This window comes from Limulus polyphemus, unplaced genomic scaffold, assembly GCF_000517525.1.
Source record: "Limulus polyphemus unplaced genomic scaffold, Limulus_polyphemus-2.1.2 Scaffold225, whole genome shotgun sequence".
Classification (NCBI taxonomy): domain Eukaryota; kingdom Metazoa; phylum Arthropoda; class Merostomata; order Xiphosura; family Limulidae; genus Limulus; species Limulus polyphemus.
This window is the reverse complement of record NW_013665835.1, coordinates 567110-586761: the sequence shown is the minus strand read 5'-3', so window position 1 is coordinate 586761 and position 19652 is coordinate 567110. Positions and strand designations below refer to the sequence as shown.

Here is a 19652-nt window from a genome sequence, read left to right as displayed (position 1 = left end):
TTTAAAGTTGTGATATCGTGAGATGTTATATTGCGACTTTATTTTAGGCCTGTGTAAGGCGATAATTAATTCTTTGTGTTATTGTCATTAAGTGGGTAATGAGTCATAAAACAAATAATCTAGACATTTTAGAGGTGGGGGCGCCAAAAATGTCTTTGCTCCCGGGTGCTGAGAACCCTTGCTACGCTACTGCATCATAACGCCCCCACTGTTGAAAGTGCGAACATGTTTGGTGGGACGAGGATTCGAAATCGCGACCCTCAAATTGCGAGTCGAGTGCCCTAACCACCTGGCCATGCTGTGCCGAGAAAGGCTACAGAACGTTTGTATTACCGACACTAACTAAAAGAAGCGAGTCCTATTCAAAACGACTGCCGGAAATCTGATCGGTAAGATAACGCGGGGAAATACATGCAAATAGACTGCCGATTAGATCAAACCAATTAGATGCAGGAGGTACTTGCAAAGAAATCACGTAGCGCCAGTTGGATCATCGTATGAACACACACAAAAATGTGAATAAAAAGTCATGTTTTTGGTTCCCAAATCAGTTGCCACCAGCGAATTAAAAACTAGGTTAGCAGGAAAATGGCAGTATTGTAGAATATCCAGCATACAAACTCTAAATAATTATTGCTACCCTGTATAGTCTGGCAGCGTAAACAGTAAATGATGTATAATGTGTGCAAATGGTATGACGTTACAAGAGAACTCACTTACTGATTTAGTAAGATTTATTGAAGTAATAGCTTTGTTGAAAGATATTTTATAAGTGTTAACCAGATTGCATAAACTAAACTGTGTCTGAATGTATTTCATGCAATGTTTTAATTGCTAATCTGTTTGCTGTGGCGTCAGATTTAATGAATCTTATTGAGGGCTTAATCAATAAACAAATAATTTGATGTTTTTAATGAAGCTTTTCGAGATAATTCTGGTACTCTGTGTACTCCACTCGCATAACCTGGAATCGAACTCCAAAAAAAATCGACTAGCCTACCGGCCTCCGATTACACCAGCATAATGTGACTCGAACAACAGGTAATACACTTACTGTAAACATTGACGTAGACACAGTAATTCGACTTGCAAATTTCATCTATAATACTGTTTTTGTTCTTAAAACATGCAGTGAGAAATGGACTATAGGCGTTTTGTTATTAATTTGTTTTGAATTTCACGCAAAGCTACTCGAGGGCTATCTGTGTTAGCCGTTCCTAATTCTAAAGTAATAGCCTACAGAGAAGGCAGCCTGTCAACACCACCCACCGCTGACTCTTAGGTTATTCTTTACTAACGAATAGTGGGATTGGCCGTTACATTATATCACCCCCACAGCTTAAGGGTGAGCATGTTCTGGAACGGGATTCTGATCCTCGACCTGCAGATTACGAATCGAGTGCCCTAACCGTCGGGCCATTCCAGGCTGAAGGTATTTTATATTAACATTAACATTACAAAGTAAAGCTTCCCCTGCAAAGATGTATTTATACGGTTAGTCATAATTTGGTATTAAAATATGAAAATGTTATGTCAGAACGAATAATAGCTAATTAGTTTTTATTATCAAAATCCGAAAATTTTATTTTGCCAGACGTCAGTTTTTGAAAAATTCCAGCAAGCTCCGTTTTTACAACCAGCAATAACTTATCGATAACGTCACGACAATTCAAACTCTGTTTAGCAGTATTAAGTTTCGGTACACCATAAGGAGGGATGATGATCATCTCTAATTAACTTTAGTGGCATAAATATAGCAGCGCTATCTGTCATGAAGTACGTACAGAGAAAATAGTGTCGTGTACACGCAATTATTTTCTTTCACTTTTATTTTCGTAAGGTTTAGAATAATCATTCCTATACTTATCAGATTAGACAAATAGCTCATGTGATTTAAAAATTAAAACTTTTTATGGATTTGCTTATGGTTAACTTTCTTATTTGAGTGGTGCTAAAATAAACAAGAAAATACGCATTTCTTTTTAATTCACATACATTATTACCACTGTTAAAAAAACAAAGAAAAACAACTTTGTTTTAATACACTGTTTAGGAACTACAAAAACAACAACAAAAAAAGTACTGAGACCATTAGGTACATTTACTAGGGCTGATATGATAGTAGTCGATACGTTACGTATCTAGACACAACGGTTTGTTACTAAGTTTGACAGTCTTGATAATAAAATCCAATTAGAAACATATGAAGTAATTCTACAAAGAAAGAAACAAGGGATAATTCAGATTTATTTTCTATTTTTATGGTGTTTGTTTGTTTTCAATGTCGCGCAAAGCTACACAAGGGCTATCTGCGCTAGCTGTCCCTAATTTAGCGGTGTAAGACTAGAGGGAAGGCAGCTAGTCATCACAACCCACCGCCAACCCTTGGGCTACTCTTTTACTAACGGATAGTGGGATTGACCGTCGCGTTATAACGCTCCCACGGCTGAAAGGGCGAGCATGTTTGGTGAGACGGGGATTTGTACCCGCGACCCGCAGATTGGGAGTCGAGCGCCCTAACCACCTGGCCACGCGAGGCCTATTTTGTTCATGGTGGTTACGAGGCTGGTCAAACTGACCGACTTCAGATAAAATTATAGTAGTAAATACAACAGGTAAAATGTGAAGATTTGTCAAAAAGGTTGGAAATTTATTTCGGAGGTTTTAGAGATTACACAAAAGAAATTTATTAATTTTTAGATGGAGAAAAGTATTTTTCATCTTAACATGAAAATCGTTTTACACGGAACAGTGAATACTTTGACTCCATATATTAAAACATTAATTTTTAGCAAACATACTTTATTGGAATTTTTAATTTTTTCTTTACAAAAGTCTTATAATGTTTACTTGCCAAATTTCGTGAAGATACGTAAACCGTATCGTATGGGACGATGTATCGATACAATCATATCACGGCTTCACGCCGCACTCCTAGCATTTACCCACAGTTATCGTGACGACAATAAACCTTCTACTAAAAACGTTCTATGGTCATGCTCAATAAATGAACAACAACAAATCTAAAAGAACATAATTATCTGACTGGAAATCGCTCCTACTCGTGTGATTAAAACAAATTATACTACTTTTTTATGCATTCATTTATGGCTAACCTACATTGATTAATGTGGTGATGCTAAAAGGAACATTCCATTAAAACACTCATATGTATTTGTAACTAGCCTCTTTTTATTACATATTGCGGGTTATTAAAACACTCCACTGGAATACACGTATTTATTTTAAACTAACTTATACAGTCATCTTAATTCCGTACAATATCCAAAACATACTTTCATCTACTGATACATACAACATCAATAAATTTACACTTTCACGACTTAACAATCCAGTCTCTAATAGGAACTAATTAAAGACCCAACCAATTCAGAACAATCAACGAAACGCATCCGCACATAACCGATTTAAGTCAAACTTATAACAATGTATCGAAAATCTACATACATATAACAACACGGAAATCAATGCCATTTACCAACATTAACAGATATACGTCTATACATAGCATAAATTTGAAATTACAATAAATGATATCACTGATACTTTTAATCTAAAACACAACAAAATGTAAAAATCACACAAAGAACTTTATGCGCTTGACGTTTCGTTTGTTTCTTACGTTATTCTGTTTTAACCATTTGGTATGCTCTTACCTATTCTTATGTTCTTATGATGAGTTTCAGTTCTTTAATAATTTCCTTCTTTTTCATCATACAATTTCAGGATTATAACTCTTAATTTCTGAGAGTCCATAGAAATATGCACAAACTTTCTGCTTTCTATCCAACTATATCTGTTGCAATATCTCTCTTAATAAATCCCTCTGTAAAATGACCACCGTTTTAATCTAGTCAAAAACAAAATCTTGTAACACACTGTATATTCTGAAATTTCACTACACACTCTATTAATGTAACATTCTTGCATAATTAAAATTATGTTTACTAAACCTAAGATGAGTTAAATGGCACTTACTATTTTTATGTTTAATGACCTACAGAATCAGCTCGAAGAGAACGTTATAGTAGTATCTAAAGCAATATCTTCAAATGTAGTGGGAGCTTTTTTTTCTCTATAAATAACTATTTTCGTATGATGAATATACTATTGTCATGCATGGTTAACTTTCGTTTATTTTGTAGCTTGAAAAATGGATTTGTAGGCATTGTAATATCATTATTTTTAACAAACAGTTCAACTGCCAGAAACACTTCAGCGGAGTAGTTATGGGTAGAATAAAATGACCCAGTTCCTTGACAATATCCTGTTACAACCATCATACTTTTATATTATAAATATTTCTGCCTTACCCTCTTAATCTATTATACAGAGAAAACCTTATAGATGCCATCAACATCAAGGGAGAAGATCTGCTCTATTCCTAATAGTATAAATTAACACACAACAGCTACTCCAAGTAATATGTATCTTAGTACTCAAATATATCTTGATGGAGATCAACTCCTTAACCAATCAGTTCCACTTAATGACAATGATCACAAATTTTATTTAAAGTTTTATAACCCAAGAACCCGCTTAACATATAAGTAAAACATAATAAGATAAAAATTAGTTAAATTGTTCAACCAAGACAATGTAACAAAGGCCAAACTTTTAACAGGAATAAAATAAAAATAAATCAAAGAAATCTTGAGGAAAGCAAACTTTGTTTTGTCCACGCAACTATAAACTAATACCACAAATGACTACGAAACAAGTTAATTGATACCGTATGTATTAAATGTTTAAGCATGAAGTGTTTCTATTAACATTTATTTTTGTTTCAAATAAAATTAGAAAAAATATACTAGTAACATTTTTTCAAACTTTAAAGAAATAAACATTAATTTTAACAGTTCACATTCAGAGGGGGAAAAAAGACTACAAGATAACTACAACAAAATAATTTTTGTTGTTTAGTTAATATTGATTAAGTATGTCATAAAATTATGTGATTAACAATAAAGTTAAAGGTGTCAACAAAATTCTCATGTTTAAAAATCCCACTTCTGCAGTAAGCTACTAAAACGTTTAATAATTGTAGGTAGCTCTTCAGAAACATTGATATTTAATAAAATTAGCCAAATCAGGTACAGTCAAAAAGGACATTAGTTTCCTATCCTTCTTTTAATGAACAAAAGAAAATGTAATCAATTAAAATCTATCTCGTTAGTCACATTAATGTACATTCTATATATATAACAGCCGATGAAATCAAAGAACCATATTTCTCATTAGATCACAAACATCAACATCTGATCTCCAACTTTAAATTCAAATGGGAAAACAAGATAAAAGAGGAACCTGCCCCTTGCCTAACAAAGTTAGAAGTAATCACAGCACAACGTATGGAACATTCTATTAAGGACAACAAAGTGATCTAACTTAGCAAACCCATATACCTTCACAACTGAAATTACCAATGGAACTAGAAACTTACTCTTCAGTCATAAATATACCGGCTAATAATTTCTTATTTTCAGGGGTAGGGTAATTTGCTAAGGTAATTCTGTACACAGTGCACACATTTGTTTGTGATCAGAGATGTCTGCTACAGATATGCATGAGTAGTAGAACTAGATGAAAATGTAAAAGAAAAGCTAAAATCCTTCAAGTTTTATTACGGTCAGGAAACTTGGATCATACTGATGTGACGACTGAAAACCTCATGTGATGGAGAAAAAAGAGAAGCTGGTGATGACCTTTGACTTCTCTGACCAATGGCAAAATCTGACATGTCAGGACAAGAAAAATTATTATATTTCCAATCTGTCTGTTCACATTCAAGGCTTCCACAGCTGAAACGATTCTGAAGCCGCTCCTTTCGCTCAATCTGAGACAGTTTCATTTTACGCATATGAGGCCCTCCACCATCAAACTTGGTGCATTTCATTTTATTTGCACTATTAAAGTAGTCTGGGCTAGGGGAAGGATTAAACCATTCTGCAATAACTGGACATGACTGGGCCCTATACAAACCCTCAGTGTTCTCGTTTTTCTTTTTTGATTCTCTCAAAAGAAACCAGTTATCATTTGCAAGAAGTTTATGACTTTCTGAGAGCATTTCCAACACTGTTTTCTGTAAGCTTTGGTGTCTTCTGTACTTTTCTTCAGTGAAGTTTTCCTCACAACTTTCTCCCTTACTAGTGATAAACTTATCAAGACTCTTTTCAGGTTTTCTATACGGGATGCCATCATGAGACAACTGCAGAGGTGCTTCTATTATGGAAGGCGAAGCTGGAACACCTGAATCATGTCTTTCAGGAAATACCAAGGTGGTCCTGACTGCATTACTTCTTTTGGGTAAAAAAACTTCATCTGCAAAGCATTTAAAATAAAAACCTATCATAAATCCAATTTATTTTTAAACTGGAGTTATCCTAAACTTTGTTGTTTACATAAAAAAATACTACAAGCAATATAAATCAATCTTTTTCAAATCACAGCTGTGGTGGTGTTGCATTTTTTTAGTGCAAATTCACATAATGGGCTATCTATGCTGAGTCCATTGCAGGGATCAATTCCCCAGATTTTAGCAATGTTAGCCCATAAACTTACCATCAACTCCAAAGGAGACCACAGTTGTGGAGATGAAAGATATAGCATGTCAACTATAGTACAAGTTAAAACTATATACTAAACAATTACCTATTCAAACATCACTACTGATCAGATCTTGTGTTGAGTCAACAATTTTTTTGCAAACCATTGTTTGTAAATTTATAATGTTTTAGTTTTACTTATTATTAAAAAAAGAGCATTCTTAAATAACCTAATTTGAATATTATGTAGTTGTGGCTTATGCAGTTCATGTTTTAAAACACCTATTTGTTGTAACTTAAGATATTGTATAAAATCATGATTTAACAAATGATACCCTTATAAAGGGATTGATCATATTTAAATAATTAAAAGTGAAGTAATTAAGTTACAAACAATTTCAACATTTTTCATAGTTAACCTTCCTATACATAAAAGGCCAAACTGATTCAGATAAATTTTAAAGCCTAAAGTTTAAAGGTTACATTTGTGTGCCAAATAATGTTAAACAGAAAAAACAAAACAAAAAACAGTATAAGTGTAGAAAGAAAGAGAAATACCATTGTTAGGCAAGTCCTCAATATCCATGAACTCTTCCATGAGGTGTCTTTCAGAAGGACTTGGAGCATCTTCACTTATTAACTGTATATTTGGATTTTCCTTTGGAGACACAATCAGCTTACTGAATTTTTTGTAATCTGTGTTAATAGATGAGCTTTCTTTTGTTACCTGCACTGTCCGTAAAACATTTGTAAATTTTCTTTCATATCCGGATTGGTATAAAGGCAAAAATGCTAATTTCTGACTTTTACTGCTAAGAGGTGCTGCTTCTGAATATTTGAACCCTTTGGTATTATGTTCATCACTTTTGGCATCTCTGACTGATAGAAAAGGAGCAGAAATAGTTTGTTTTGAATAGTCAGACATTCTGTGATCTTTGAAATCATAATGTTTCACTTCCAATGGTGTATTTGCTTCTTTTTTAAAGGGCTTTTGACAGTAAACTAAGGAGGATTTATTTGGGATTGCTTCAAGAATAGTTGCAAAAGAGGTAAATGATTTTCGTCGAGGACAAGGTAAGTTTAAAATACCTGATGATGAAAAGCCAAAATCTATGGTGGGTACAGGCTGACATCTTTTACCAAGTTTTTCTTCTGTATCTATGCCAGTCTTGGTAGTTAGTGTTGATGTGTATACATTAGTTGAAAATTGATAACCAGAGATGTAAGTTGTATCCATGAGTAAGTCACTGAGCTTTGAGTCATCTGTATTACTTTCTTCACTTTTGACATGAGTGTCTATCAACTGATTCTCCATACAGCTAAAGCTGTGGTCAGTATGAATGCCTGGTTTTCTCCTTTTACTGCTGTCTTCTACAGCTCTTCCAGATTGCTTTCTTTTGCCAGTTTCTTCTGGGTCTCTTTCATGGTTCTCAAAACTAAGCTTAGAAAGGGCAGTAGTTGGAGACTGGTCTTCATTAGATGAGTTCTCCCCACTAAGGGATTCACTTCCAGGTTTAGGCAGACTGAGCCTAAGGCTATGTTGCTTTTCCCTCCGACAAAAAGATCTTTTATCGTTCCCATCTGGTGGTGCAGACATTACCTCAAGTTTAGATTCCAGTAAGCTGTCCTTGAGTAACTGTTTCTCAAATTCAAGTAACTGACCCAAAAAGTTGAAATTTGGAGAAATGGTCACTCTTTTTGACTTCACATATCTAACAATAAGAACAAAACTAGTCAAATACTCATTTACGTCTTAACTGTACACTGAAAATGTATATTTTAAACTTAAATGTATACATGGTGGGGCAAAAGTTACAACACAGTCTGTACTAAAGAAAATATTAGAAATGCAATTGAAACCAATTTAATTATTGTTTATTTCATAGTAATAGTTAAAAATTAAACCAAGCTTTAAATGAAAGCAAATCTGGTTTTGAATTGCAGAGTATTTCAATGCCAGTTCACAATCAACAATTATCAATGCGCAGAATAAATAATCATTAGTTAACATGAGAAAGCTATGGTAGAACTGAATCTTATGCACTCGTTCTTTGAGAAGTGTATAAAAGAATGCCATTACACCAAATAGGACATAAAATTTGTTTACAAACGGACCAGGAAGAGCAAAGTTAATCTTCAGGCACTGCTAAAATTCATATTACTTTTGACAGTTATAATAATAATAAACCTGCTAAATCATTGGGGGAGGGACTTCAGTACTAAACACTTTATGGGGGAAGAAAAGAAAAAACTTAAGTACTTTATGGTGAAAAAAAAAACATACCAAAGTACCTTACTTGTATGCTGATATGTCTCTAAGCAAAAAATACTTAAATATGCAAAAAAAGTGATTAAACTTTCTAGCACATAATAAGAAATGATTAAAACATGCTTTAACTCTGGTGCAATGTTTCACACTGACGTATTTCATGAAATCTGCCAGAAACTTATACAGTGAAGGGAAGAACAAGTGGCCTTAGCAGCTATGCTAAAGGCTTAACACTAGTTCTTGCTAGTGAGGTACCTTCTTTAGCCATTTAAACTAATGGGCCACAATCTCTTACCCTCCCACGTAAGAAAGTGCTGAATGATATTCTGATACATCTAGGATCTTCACTAATAAGCTGCATTTCAAAATCCTCACTAATAAGAACAAAACTCTACAGCAATAAAGATGTATCCATATCTTTACTCAAAAGAAACAAAGAATATAAAAGAAGGAGTGAAACACTATGTCCATCTTGAAACTTCAGTTAAAGTCAAAAACTAAGGTAGAATAAAAGGAATGATATTAAGTTATTTATTGAAATAATTATTATGAGATATTATATCTTATTTGGATTTATCTTACAATTAATTACTGAATAAAAAATATGTGGCCCTTTTAGTGTACTGAAGGACTTTCTCACAAATAAAGTTAAAGCAACTCAAAATGATAATAGGTTCAAGAAAGAAATGCTATAAAACACACAAATTCACGACTTGTATTAACAATAAAAAATTTCATTACAACTTTACTCGATACATTTGTAAAGTAAGCCACGAAGGTCAAAACTTCAGAAATTTTTCACAGATATAATTTAATTTTTGAGTTTTCAAAGAACTAAAGAAGAAATCAGTGAGGAAAATGAATCTTTAAAAATTTTTGAAATTCCAAAAAGTAATACCCTAATAAGCAACTTCCCAAACAAATCAAAAATTGGTCTATTAAGAAACTTTTTAGAAGTTCTACATCAGTAAGCTTCTATAATCTGATGTCCGCAGAAAGAAACTGATTAAAACTTCTTAGAAACAACAAAACATTGTTATCCACAAAAATTAACAATGAAAACTATAGTATTTTTATCAACCAACTAACATGATTCCTTAATGTCAAATACAATGAATGAAAAATCTAAATGTACTCAATTTAACACTGACCTAAAACCCATGTCTAAAAACAAATTATTCAAAATATCATTGAGAGAAAAACTGTAATATATAAACTAATAACTTTTTTTCTCCAAACAATTAACCAAGAGCACCAAAAATCTATGGTCTACCTTACTAAAGTCCATAAAAACCCCACAGCCTTGTCCTCTTACAACTTTTTTTTAACCATAATCTCAGCAAATACTTTAACTGGATACTGGACCTTATGTTTCTAAATATCTATACATTTGAAAATTAAAAAACAAACTTACATTACCATTTATACAACCTAAACAGTAATTATCACTATGCATAGTTTTGATGTTATAAATTTATTATCTCACAATCACTACAAAGCAGCAATAGAACTTAACACACAAGTTGTTTTATAAAACTCAAAAAAGAAAATTACTGTTAAACCAGAACACTTCATCAAATTCTTACAACCTGCTACAGTAATTTGCTTCCATACAATGATTCATATGGCCTTCCCTTACATGGAATCAGCATATGTAATCCTCTATCATGTAGTATATTAACCACCTTTTTTGTACATGATATTGAACAACATGCCACAAACAAATTCATATTGGTTTCAATATATATACAATGCTTTCTGTAGGTTTAGGTTTCAAAACAAAAATTAACAAACACTATTCTTCTAACATGCATAAAACATACATAAGGACATACAAGTCATTGTTGAAAGCGAAAATAACTTCATAATACATTTTGTGTTTGTAAACATTACATGTGCATACACCATATGCAAAATTGGCAACACTGATAATGGAATCACATGTTTAACCCAATGTTTCACTAATAATTACCAAGTCCCCTTCAAAATAGTTATACAAATCATAAGTGAATTCAGAAAAGATGAACATGAAAATATTAACAGGCACACATCCCAAAACCCATATCCAAATACATTGAACCTAATTACTAGCATTATTCCTTTAGTAGAAAATGTTCTTATACAAATCTGGAAAAATTTAAAATCAAAATCATTACCATATTTAAATATTAATCAGACATTAATAAAAATATAGAAGCCTTTCTAGATAAATCTACTATGAACAAACACCCATGCACCTCTCTCTATATTTTTTAATTACCATTTCCTCAGATTATTTACAACCTAACCAAACTCATTACACATACACACAAAGGAAAAACTACAACATTACCCTTACATATCTTGTAGAACAATTGTTAATTAGTAGATCACTATTCCATATACAAAATGAAGTTTAACATGTTATGTTTTAACCTACACTTTGTGTAATTGACAGTGATTGCACCAGTGAGTTAAATGCCGCACAATAAAATAAAATATTAAGAAAGAACCTACAGAAAAGCTGTGACTTTTTCAGATATTTCATGGGTATGCCTACCTTTCAACAGTTGGAACAAGAGAAAAACTAAAAAATCAAGAAACTAGGCAATGAACTACAAATATTATAAGCAATTATTTTTCACTTAAACATGTATTCAAGCCATTTAGAAAAGAAATATGCATATGACAGCTATGACTCCTATTAACACAAGCTGTGACCAACAGAGGCTAATCCAATGGACACTACAACATAACAGTCCAAGACACATAAACTGTAATTGTAAGTACAGGTTAAAACTCCACACTGCAGAAAGTATTACTCTTAAATTGATCTTTTGGAGGATAAGTTGAGTAAAATCAAAAGCTTTATATGGGATATCTATTTGTTTAATACGTGACATAAGCTCTTATAGGATATATATTAAGGGAACATGGATCAAATATATGTAACGAAAATGGATCTAGTTTTCATTTTATTTTAATTTATTATCTTCCAATTTCGGAAATTTTTTTACCACAACTTTCTTGATTTTGACTTAAAGGGTTACAACTAAGATTTTACTTTGCAAACTTAGTAAAATTTCCAGGTTTGAAGAATTGTTAAATTTGGTGCTTGGTTTGAAGTAAAAATATAAAGTACTTAGTTTTGTTACATATTATTTTTAAGTCTGTGTGGTCAATGACTTAACTGACCTAGCCACAAAACTCTCGTGGTGAGTAGGGTGTCTGGACTTCCTACTGTATTAAAAACAAGATCCTATGAAACATGGGCATACAAACTCTCTAACCCTGAGAGCCAACAACTATCCAGGAGGTGGTGTCCCCTACAATTCACTTAAGCTGCTGGGCAGCAGCAGTGGATGATGCAGTCACTGGCAGAAGATTCCATTGGAAACAATGGCAGGAGCCTGGAGATACTAGTCAACTTGATCTCTCCCTATGTAACTCTCAGGCTTCCTATTCACTGTACAGCTGTGCACCACTGAATTAGATTCCTGGGAGCTCAGAGGGTTATGTAAATGGTTGGCATGATCACTGACACACCTTAAACACTAGTGCAGGCATGGTGGAGGTAATTATGGAAGGCTCAAGGAGCTGGAAGCCATTAGTCTAAGCTCTGCACATAGGCAGTTTGGGTGTGATGGTCATGCTGTGCTGACTAGAGTAACAGTAAAACAGGGCAGCTATGTAGATGTCCAGGCATCCTTACTGAAGGACAACTCTGCCTACCTCTTTCTTTGAGAAGGCCCCTAGAAAAGGTGGAGTAAGTAAAGCTCACTCCTCTGCACCCTGGCCAGTTTCCCACAGTTGGTGGGCTTTCATACTTGTAGTCAAAAACATCACTGGCATATTAACTCTTGCAACATTTGAACCATGACAGACATCTGTTTACACAACAGACCTGAAAGAAGAATGGCAATTACTGATTGGGAACTAGCAAAGTATAATATTGAAATTGCAGCACTCCAGGCAATGCGGCTTGCAAATCTGAAAGAAAGGAACTACACCTTCTTCTGGTCTGGGAAAACCAGTGATGATAGAAGGGAGATTGGAGTGGGTTTTGCTCTTCAAAATAAGACAGTTGGCAATTTTAAGTCACTCTACTGCCATCTCAGACAGATTAATGACCTTAAGACTTCCAGTTGACAAAGGCAGACATGTTACTCTCATTCTGCTTATGCACCTACCATCAAGAACACCTAGGAGGCAAAAGGTACATTCTATTCTGATTTGCGATACACACTTGAAATTATTGTGTGTTCAGACAAGTTCCTTCTGATGGGAGACTTCAATGCTAGAGGCAAACTGCAAGACTTGGAAGTATGTTCTGCATATGATTGAAATGTGAAAGGTTACTTCAACTTTGAAGTGAAAAAAGCCTGGCTATTACCAACACATTTTTTAGAATGTCCAACAAATAGTACTTTTCTTGGCAACATCCAAGATAAAAAAAAAAGTATCACCTACTTCACTACATTAGTACCAGAATAATATTATAGGCAACCATTTACTACTTAAACAAATATCACAACTACTTTTTAATCATGTATTAAAGTCATTTAGAAATTCTTAAACACAGTGACATTGCTCACAATAGACAATTGGTAAAATTATTTAGTAACTGATGGGAGATGAAAAAAGTTCCACAAGAATCTAAAGATGCTATCACTATCACTATATAAAAAAAAAGCCTACACATACTATCAACTCAAGTTACATGAGGTGCATATTGCTCAACTTATTTCCTCATTCACATTATCTGCAAACTAACAACAAATTCTTGATATAAAGACAACATTATCAATCATTGGAAAGAGCACTTTCAAGACTTATTAAATCACCCATTCACTACAAGTGTCAATGTCCTACAAAGCTTTGAAAAAATTTCAGTACAAGAGGAGCTTTGAAAGATAACTATGGCAGAAATGTCATGCACATTAAAGGAACTTGAAAAAGGGGACAACTCCAGGAATGGACTGCATTCCACTAGAAATCCTTAAATATAGTAGTATTAAAAAAGTTGCACAGGAATTTAAATATTCTATCATTATCTCCAACTAAAAAAAGAAGGTTGACCAAGCAGAATATGGAAATCATCAGGTTATTTCTCTCTTGTCTATAACTGGAAAAACTTTTGTAGGAATTATTCTGAAATGCCCACAAATCATTGCAAATAACATTCTTCCAGGAAGTCAATTATTGATATGATATTCATGCTGCACCAACTGCAAGAAAAAGTTCTCAAACAACATCAAAGTTTCTATGCTGTCTTTGTTGACTTTACAAAGTAAAGTGAGAAACCTTGTGAAAGCTGTTGGGTTTATGAGGATGCCCTGACAAGCTGATGAAGATGACAAGTTTCCTTGATAACATGAAAGTATGAGTCTCTGTTAATGGTGAGAGAAGTGAAATCTTTCGGGTAAGTCATGGGCTAAAACAGTACTGTATCTTCACTCCAGTACTGTTCATAGTATTCCTCACTGCAGTTCTAAGATCAATAAAGGTAACATTTTCCTAAACTCCAATAACACTCACCTCCATTGATACTAGTTATTTCTCAATTTCCAGGGTTTCCACTCTTTGCCCATCTAAGTGTTGAAAACACTTGCTCCAGTCTTTTATACCCCATTCGATTGACCTTGGCAAATTCTAATTTGCAAAATTCACCACTAACTTCAATGCACCCTCTATCTAGGTACTGTATATAAGCACCTCATTCAGATAATGTAATCACTTTTTCTAGACATAAACCGGCTTTTAGTGGGGAGGTAGGGCGGGAGAGTGTCAGCAGATGCAAGCATTATTGGAAATACATCTTCAGTTTAGGAAAATGTTAACTTCCAAAACATACTTATCTTTGCTGACACTATAGCTAGAATCCCACACTGAGAAGGTGGAGGGGCCAGTGCAGGCATGAACTATAAAGAAAGTATCTGTATAGAACAGGAGTGTACCACAATAAAATAGTACAAAAGTGGGGGAACTACACTACATCCAGAACAGGTATGCTCTTCACTTGGAACTCCTATAGTAAAAGTGGAATAGAATATGAGTAATCATAAGAAACAAAGTGGACACTTTCTCCTCCACCTAAAGAAGTACAAATAGCAACACCCAAGGCTCGGAATGACAGGATCATGTATGCTGTACTCAACCAAAGGAACAGAGCTCATCTGGTCTGGAGTTATGAACATTCATCCTCACTCCCCAACCAAGAAGGCAAGGAGTATTCCACTTGCCCCTGGAATTATGGAGAGGACGTGGAACCTGTGCTCAATGAAGGACCTAGGATGGGACCACTTCACATTCAGGAATTATGAGGAGATACTGGACCTCCTTCTGTGAACAATATATGAAACCAACATTGATCAAAGAGAAGGGCCATGAACCCTCCAACTGGATAGCTTTGCATCAAATCTGAATTGGAATTACGAGTAGGCTCCTGTGGAGGCTGGGGCCACTCCTACTGACATCTGGGAAAAACATCCAGGGGCACAAGTAGGAGGGCCCTCAACTTTACCCTTTTCTACAAGAGTGGAGGAACACACTTCAACACTCTGGAGGAAAACCTCTGTCCACCACCCCAGCAAATGGAAACTAGGGGTGGTAAGGACTCCCAAGCTCCACTAGAAGATTCTGGGGGGGGGGGGTAATATGCATTGGGGAGTCCTGAGGAACAGTGCAATAAGTGAACTAAGTTCCCTACATTTTTAAAAGCAAACCAATCCTGATTTATTCCACCTGAAGATCAGCAGGGACAGGCAGGATCCCCTTTAGCTTTACTCATGACAGTCCATAATAATAAGGTAATAACATCCGGTAGATGCCTAGATGGTCTTATGGAATACTCCACTTAGGCAGAGCCTGTTGCAAACTGTAGTAATTATAGTGAATGTGGTTGCTAGTGCAGAATTGAAAAGAGAAAGCATACCTGCCTGGGAACACTCGCCACAGAGTGGGAAGCAGTGAAAAATAAAAGGACCCTGGAAACAAAAAGAGTATATAATTGAGGAAAATACTCACCTCCGTAAAATTCCAATTCGGTAATTGAAAAGGTCATTTGGGCTGAAAAATACAAAAGGATTTGAGTAGATGTGACAGTACTGGGGATTCAAAAAAACCTTCCAATATTCGGAATACCAAAAAATAGTGGATAAGGATGTCTTATATGAAGCCACCGTAGATGAAACAAACATCTGGGTGGAGAATGTCTGATTGAGGTTGTCTCAACAGAGACTGCCAAAGTGGAAGAGGTAGAGGTGGCCATTCCTGCAGATACTGAAGAAGTGGAAACCACGTTTGAGCTGGTCAGTATAGTGCAACCAAGAGAACTCAACAGGGAGTGGAATGAACATAGTCAGAATCCCAGGGCAATAGTAAAATCAGAGGAAAGGCATACAGATGTAAACATGCCAGTCTTGAATGCATCTACTGCCAATGCTTGAGGTATCAGAGACCAAACAACTGCAGTTGAGAAGTCCAACAAGTCGCAAAGGCATCGATCATTGGAGATCTGAACTGAGAGCAAATCCACCAAAAAACCTAATGATGTAGATTACATTCTATCAGAAGCATCTGGTTGGGTCGAGACAAGAGATCTGCAAGTAAGTTCATCACTCCTGGAGCATGACAAGGTAAAAGACTGGTACAAAGGGAATGAGCCCAGTAGAGAGGATCCAAGGTACGAAAACAAAGGTCTTGAGAATGTGTGCCTCCTTAACAAAAAATCTGAGATACCACCATGGAATTGATAGAAAGTATCATGAATATTTTTCTCTTCAAGAGAAAGACCTTGAACCATTGCTTGGTGTACTGCAAGGAATTCGAGAATGTTGCTATGGAGGATGGACTTGTCTTTCGTCCAAATACTCTGGAACTCCTGACTTAGAAGATAAGGTCCTTATCCCTGAAGAGATGTGATCATGAACAGATGGATCTCAAAATGAGGTGGTGGAATGGGTACTCCAATAATAGTGTGGTTCTGATCTAACCACCAATCGCAATCTACGATATTGCTCCTGAGTCATGAGATAGGATGATCCAAAGGATTAGAATGCATGATTCATTGGTCGTGCAGTGACCACAGAAGGGATTCATATTAAATTGTCCTAAGGGAAAGAGAGGCTTGAGAGATGCCTACATCCCCAAAAGAGAAGGAACCATCCACACAGTAGGAGAAGGAGACACAAGTAAAAGCATGACAGCTCTTCCAACAGAACAAAGAGAAGTTGGAATTTATACATGTATAAAAAAAAAGGCCAAAATCCCTAAAATGTGGCAATAAATTTTATCATCAGTCTCATAGTACTACTTTTTCACTTCTTATTGTACTTATTATTTAGACTTGGATATAATGTCTAAAATTAACACAAAAATTGACACTGATTTAGAAACAATTTTCAAACCATTTGTCTAAATTGACCTGTATTCATTTGCCACCTTCAGCATAAACTTCATCAATATGACCTTTACAAAATGCTTTATCAAATGGATCAAGGTAAGAGCTTTATTAACATCTGAATTACCATCTTCAAGATTCAAGACAACAACAACTTTTGCTTTTGAAGAAAAAGAAACAGGAAATGCTTTTTCTTTTTCTTTATGTCTAATTTTCTTTGTATTCCTTTTTGGAAGCTCTTTTCCTTGATAACTTTCTTTCCATGGATATCCCATCATGGTCACATCCAACTGACTGCATTTATTGCACTTTAAACTCTATTTGCAGCTGCAAGTAACAGGATGTGTAGGAATATTTTCGATGTTTACATTTGCTTTCTAAGCTTTAAAACTAGAAAGAGCACATACACACATAAAAAGAAAAAACAACTTGACTTTTACTAAGAAAATGGAAAATAACGAATGCTGAATAACCAGTATTTTGTCTTCACAGAATGGAAGCCATGATCCATAGCTACTGTTTTAGCATGTTTTAGAAAATTCAAAAATTTTTCAGATGTTGCATATTTCAGATTTATGAACAATCTTGGCTGGGTTAAGCCATGAATTTAGTGTTAAAATATAAAGTAATAATAAAAATAAACCTTACCTATAAGCCTCATCTGAAGATAGTCGCAGATAGTGCATGACATAGGCAATAGCAATTGTAGGTGAACGGGAAATACCAGCCAAACAATGCACTAGCACACAACCACTACCCTCTCGCACTTTGTCTATTAAAAAAAAATCCAGTTGATTATAGTGAAAAAAGTTACAAATAAAAGATATAATTCTAATCAACAACTGTCCTATTGATAAGTAAGACATTGCACCTGAAACTTTTTTAATCTCCCATACAAACAAAGTATAATGATTTGCTAACAAATAATTTGAGGCTAGCAAAGATCTGCAAAACATTTACAACCAAGTCAGTATGTTTATTACACTTTAAAATACAAGATTTCTAGAATAATACAAAAGAATTCTAATAGCAAGTCCACTTGTTTTGATCCTAACCTTAGTTAAGCTTTTAATAAGTATGGCCTATATTCAATAAAGAGATAAATTAACACTGTAACTTATGTAGGTTTTTTTGCTTTAGTTTAGTTAGAGCTAAACTTTATTGTACTTAATACTATCAATAAATAAACTTGTTATTCTATGACCTTATGATAGACCTTTTAGAAACATTGATAAGCTTTTAATATGTTGTTGTACAAAATATCTACTAAAGTATATTTACATTCACTGAAATGAAGTACATGCACATTTAAATAATAAGGTATACGTGCATTTTTAGAACAGATAAAAAACCGAGTATTATTATAATAGATGCGTCTGCTTTTGTTTTTCAGTGAGAAAGTTCACTAAATCTTAAACTTCTACCACACTAAAAGTACTTCATTATCAGTATTGATAAATATTATTTTAAAGGTATAAAATTATTTATATTTTCTTTTTTCCTCTTCAGTGTTTAGGCTATTAGAAATAAGGTTATGAAGCAATTATCCTACCTCTAGAAACTTAATGAATGGTTAGAGAACTATCAATTTTACAAATACTGAAAACAGAAAGCCCCTTTTTCTGTAATCTGCACAACAGATATCTTTCCATTGTGTATAATAATGTTCATGTGAGCTTGCTACTAAGAATATTCTTTTCAAAACATACTGTTCCTATAACAATCAAAGTGACCATTTAATTGTGAGAGTTCAATATTGTTAGATGTCTATTGCCCATTCTTATAAGCTGTTTCTAGTACTTACCTAAGAACTGGAAAGCTTTAGGAAAGAATGGCAAGAGCTTCTCACTGTAGTTATCATTGACAGAAATCCTCATGAAATGTGTGTCTTGGATAAAGTCTGGCTTCGGACAGTTGGCACTGACATTCAACTCATATGTGATGTTATGATTCTGGGAAAATTAAACATTCAAATATAAAATATGGCAAATATGAAGGTTTACTTCGACAGTATTCACAAAAGTTATTAATTGTTCTTAGAGTTGTTCAAAAACTTTTATACCCCCCCTAACAAAAACACATACACACATCAAGTCTTGTGCTTGTAATCTGAGGAATCTCATAGGAAGCTATAATACTGAAGAGTGTTAATTAAGCTACAGCTCAAATATTATCCTATAAGGTACAAAAGCATGCATTTCTGTTACAATGATTAAGAATGTTGAATAACTTGGTTGAGTTCATTTTGGAATTGTATTATACAAGTAAGGACACACAGATACATGCTGTTGAGAAAAGACAATAGCCACAAAAGTTATCAATGTCAACTGAGGACAAAATATAACAACAACAGAATTCAACAAGCATTACAATGCAATGCAATGAGCAGACTACTTCACAGCTCAAATATTATCCTATAAGGTACAAAAGCATGCAT

General features: G+C 34.3%; 1 protein-coding gene across 2 annotated transcripts in view; it reads right to left on the bottom strand.

The window, feature by feature from the left end:
• Nucleotides 1-3170: 3170 nt before the first annotated feature.
• The window catches only part of LOC106478568, a 73621-nt gene continuing 57139 nt past the window's right edge, over nt 3171-19652 (bottom strand). For both annotated transcript variants that reach the window (XM_013939123.2, XM_022382175.1), the window contains exons 8-11: nt 19020-19167; nt 17864-17987; nt 7125-8278; nt 3171-6342 (exon numbers count right to left, since the gene is read on the bottom strand). In XM_013939123.2, the coding sequence (XP_013794577.1) occupies nt 5651-6342; nt 7125-8278; nt 17864-17987; nt 19020-19167 (2118 nt within the window). In that variant the 3' untranslated portion in view covers nt 3171-5650. The remainder of the gene's footprint in view (nt 6343-7124; nt 8279-17863; nt 17988-19019; nt 19168-19652) is intronic.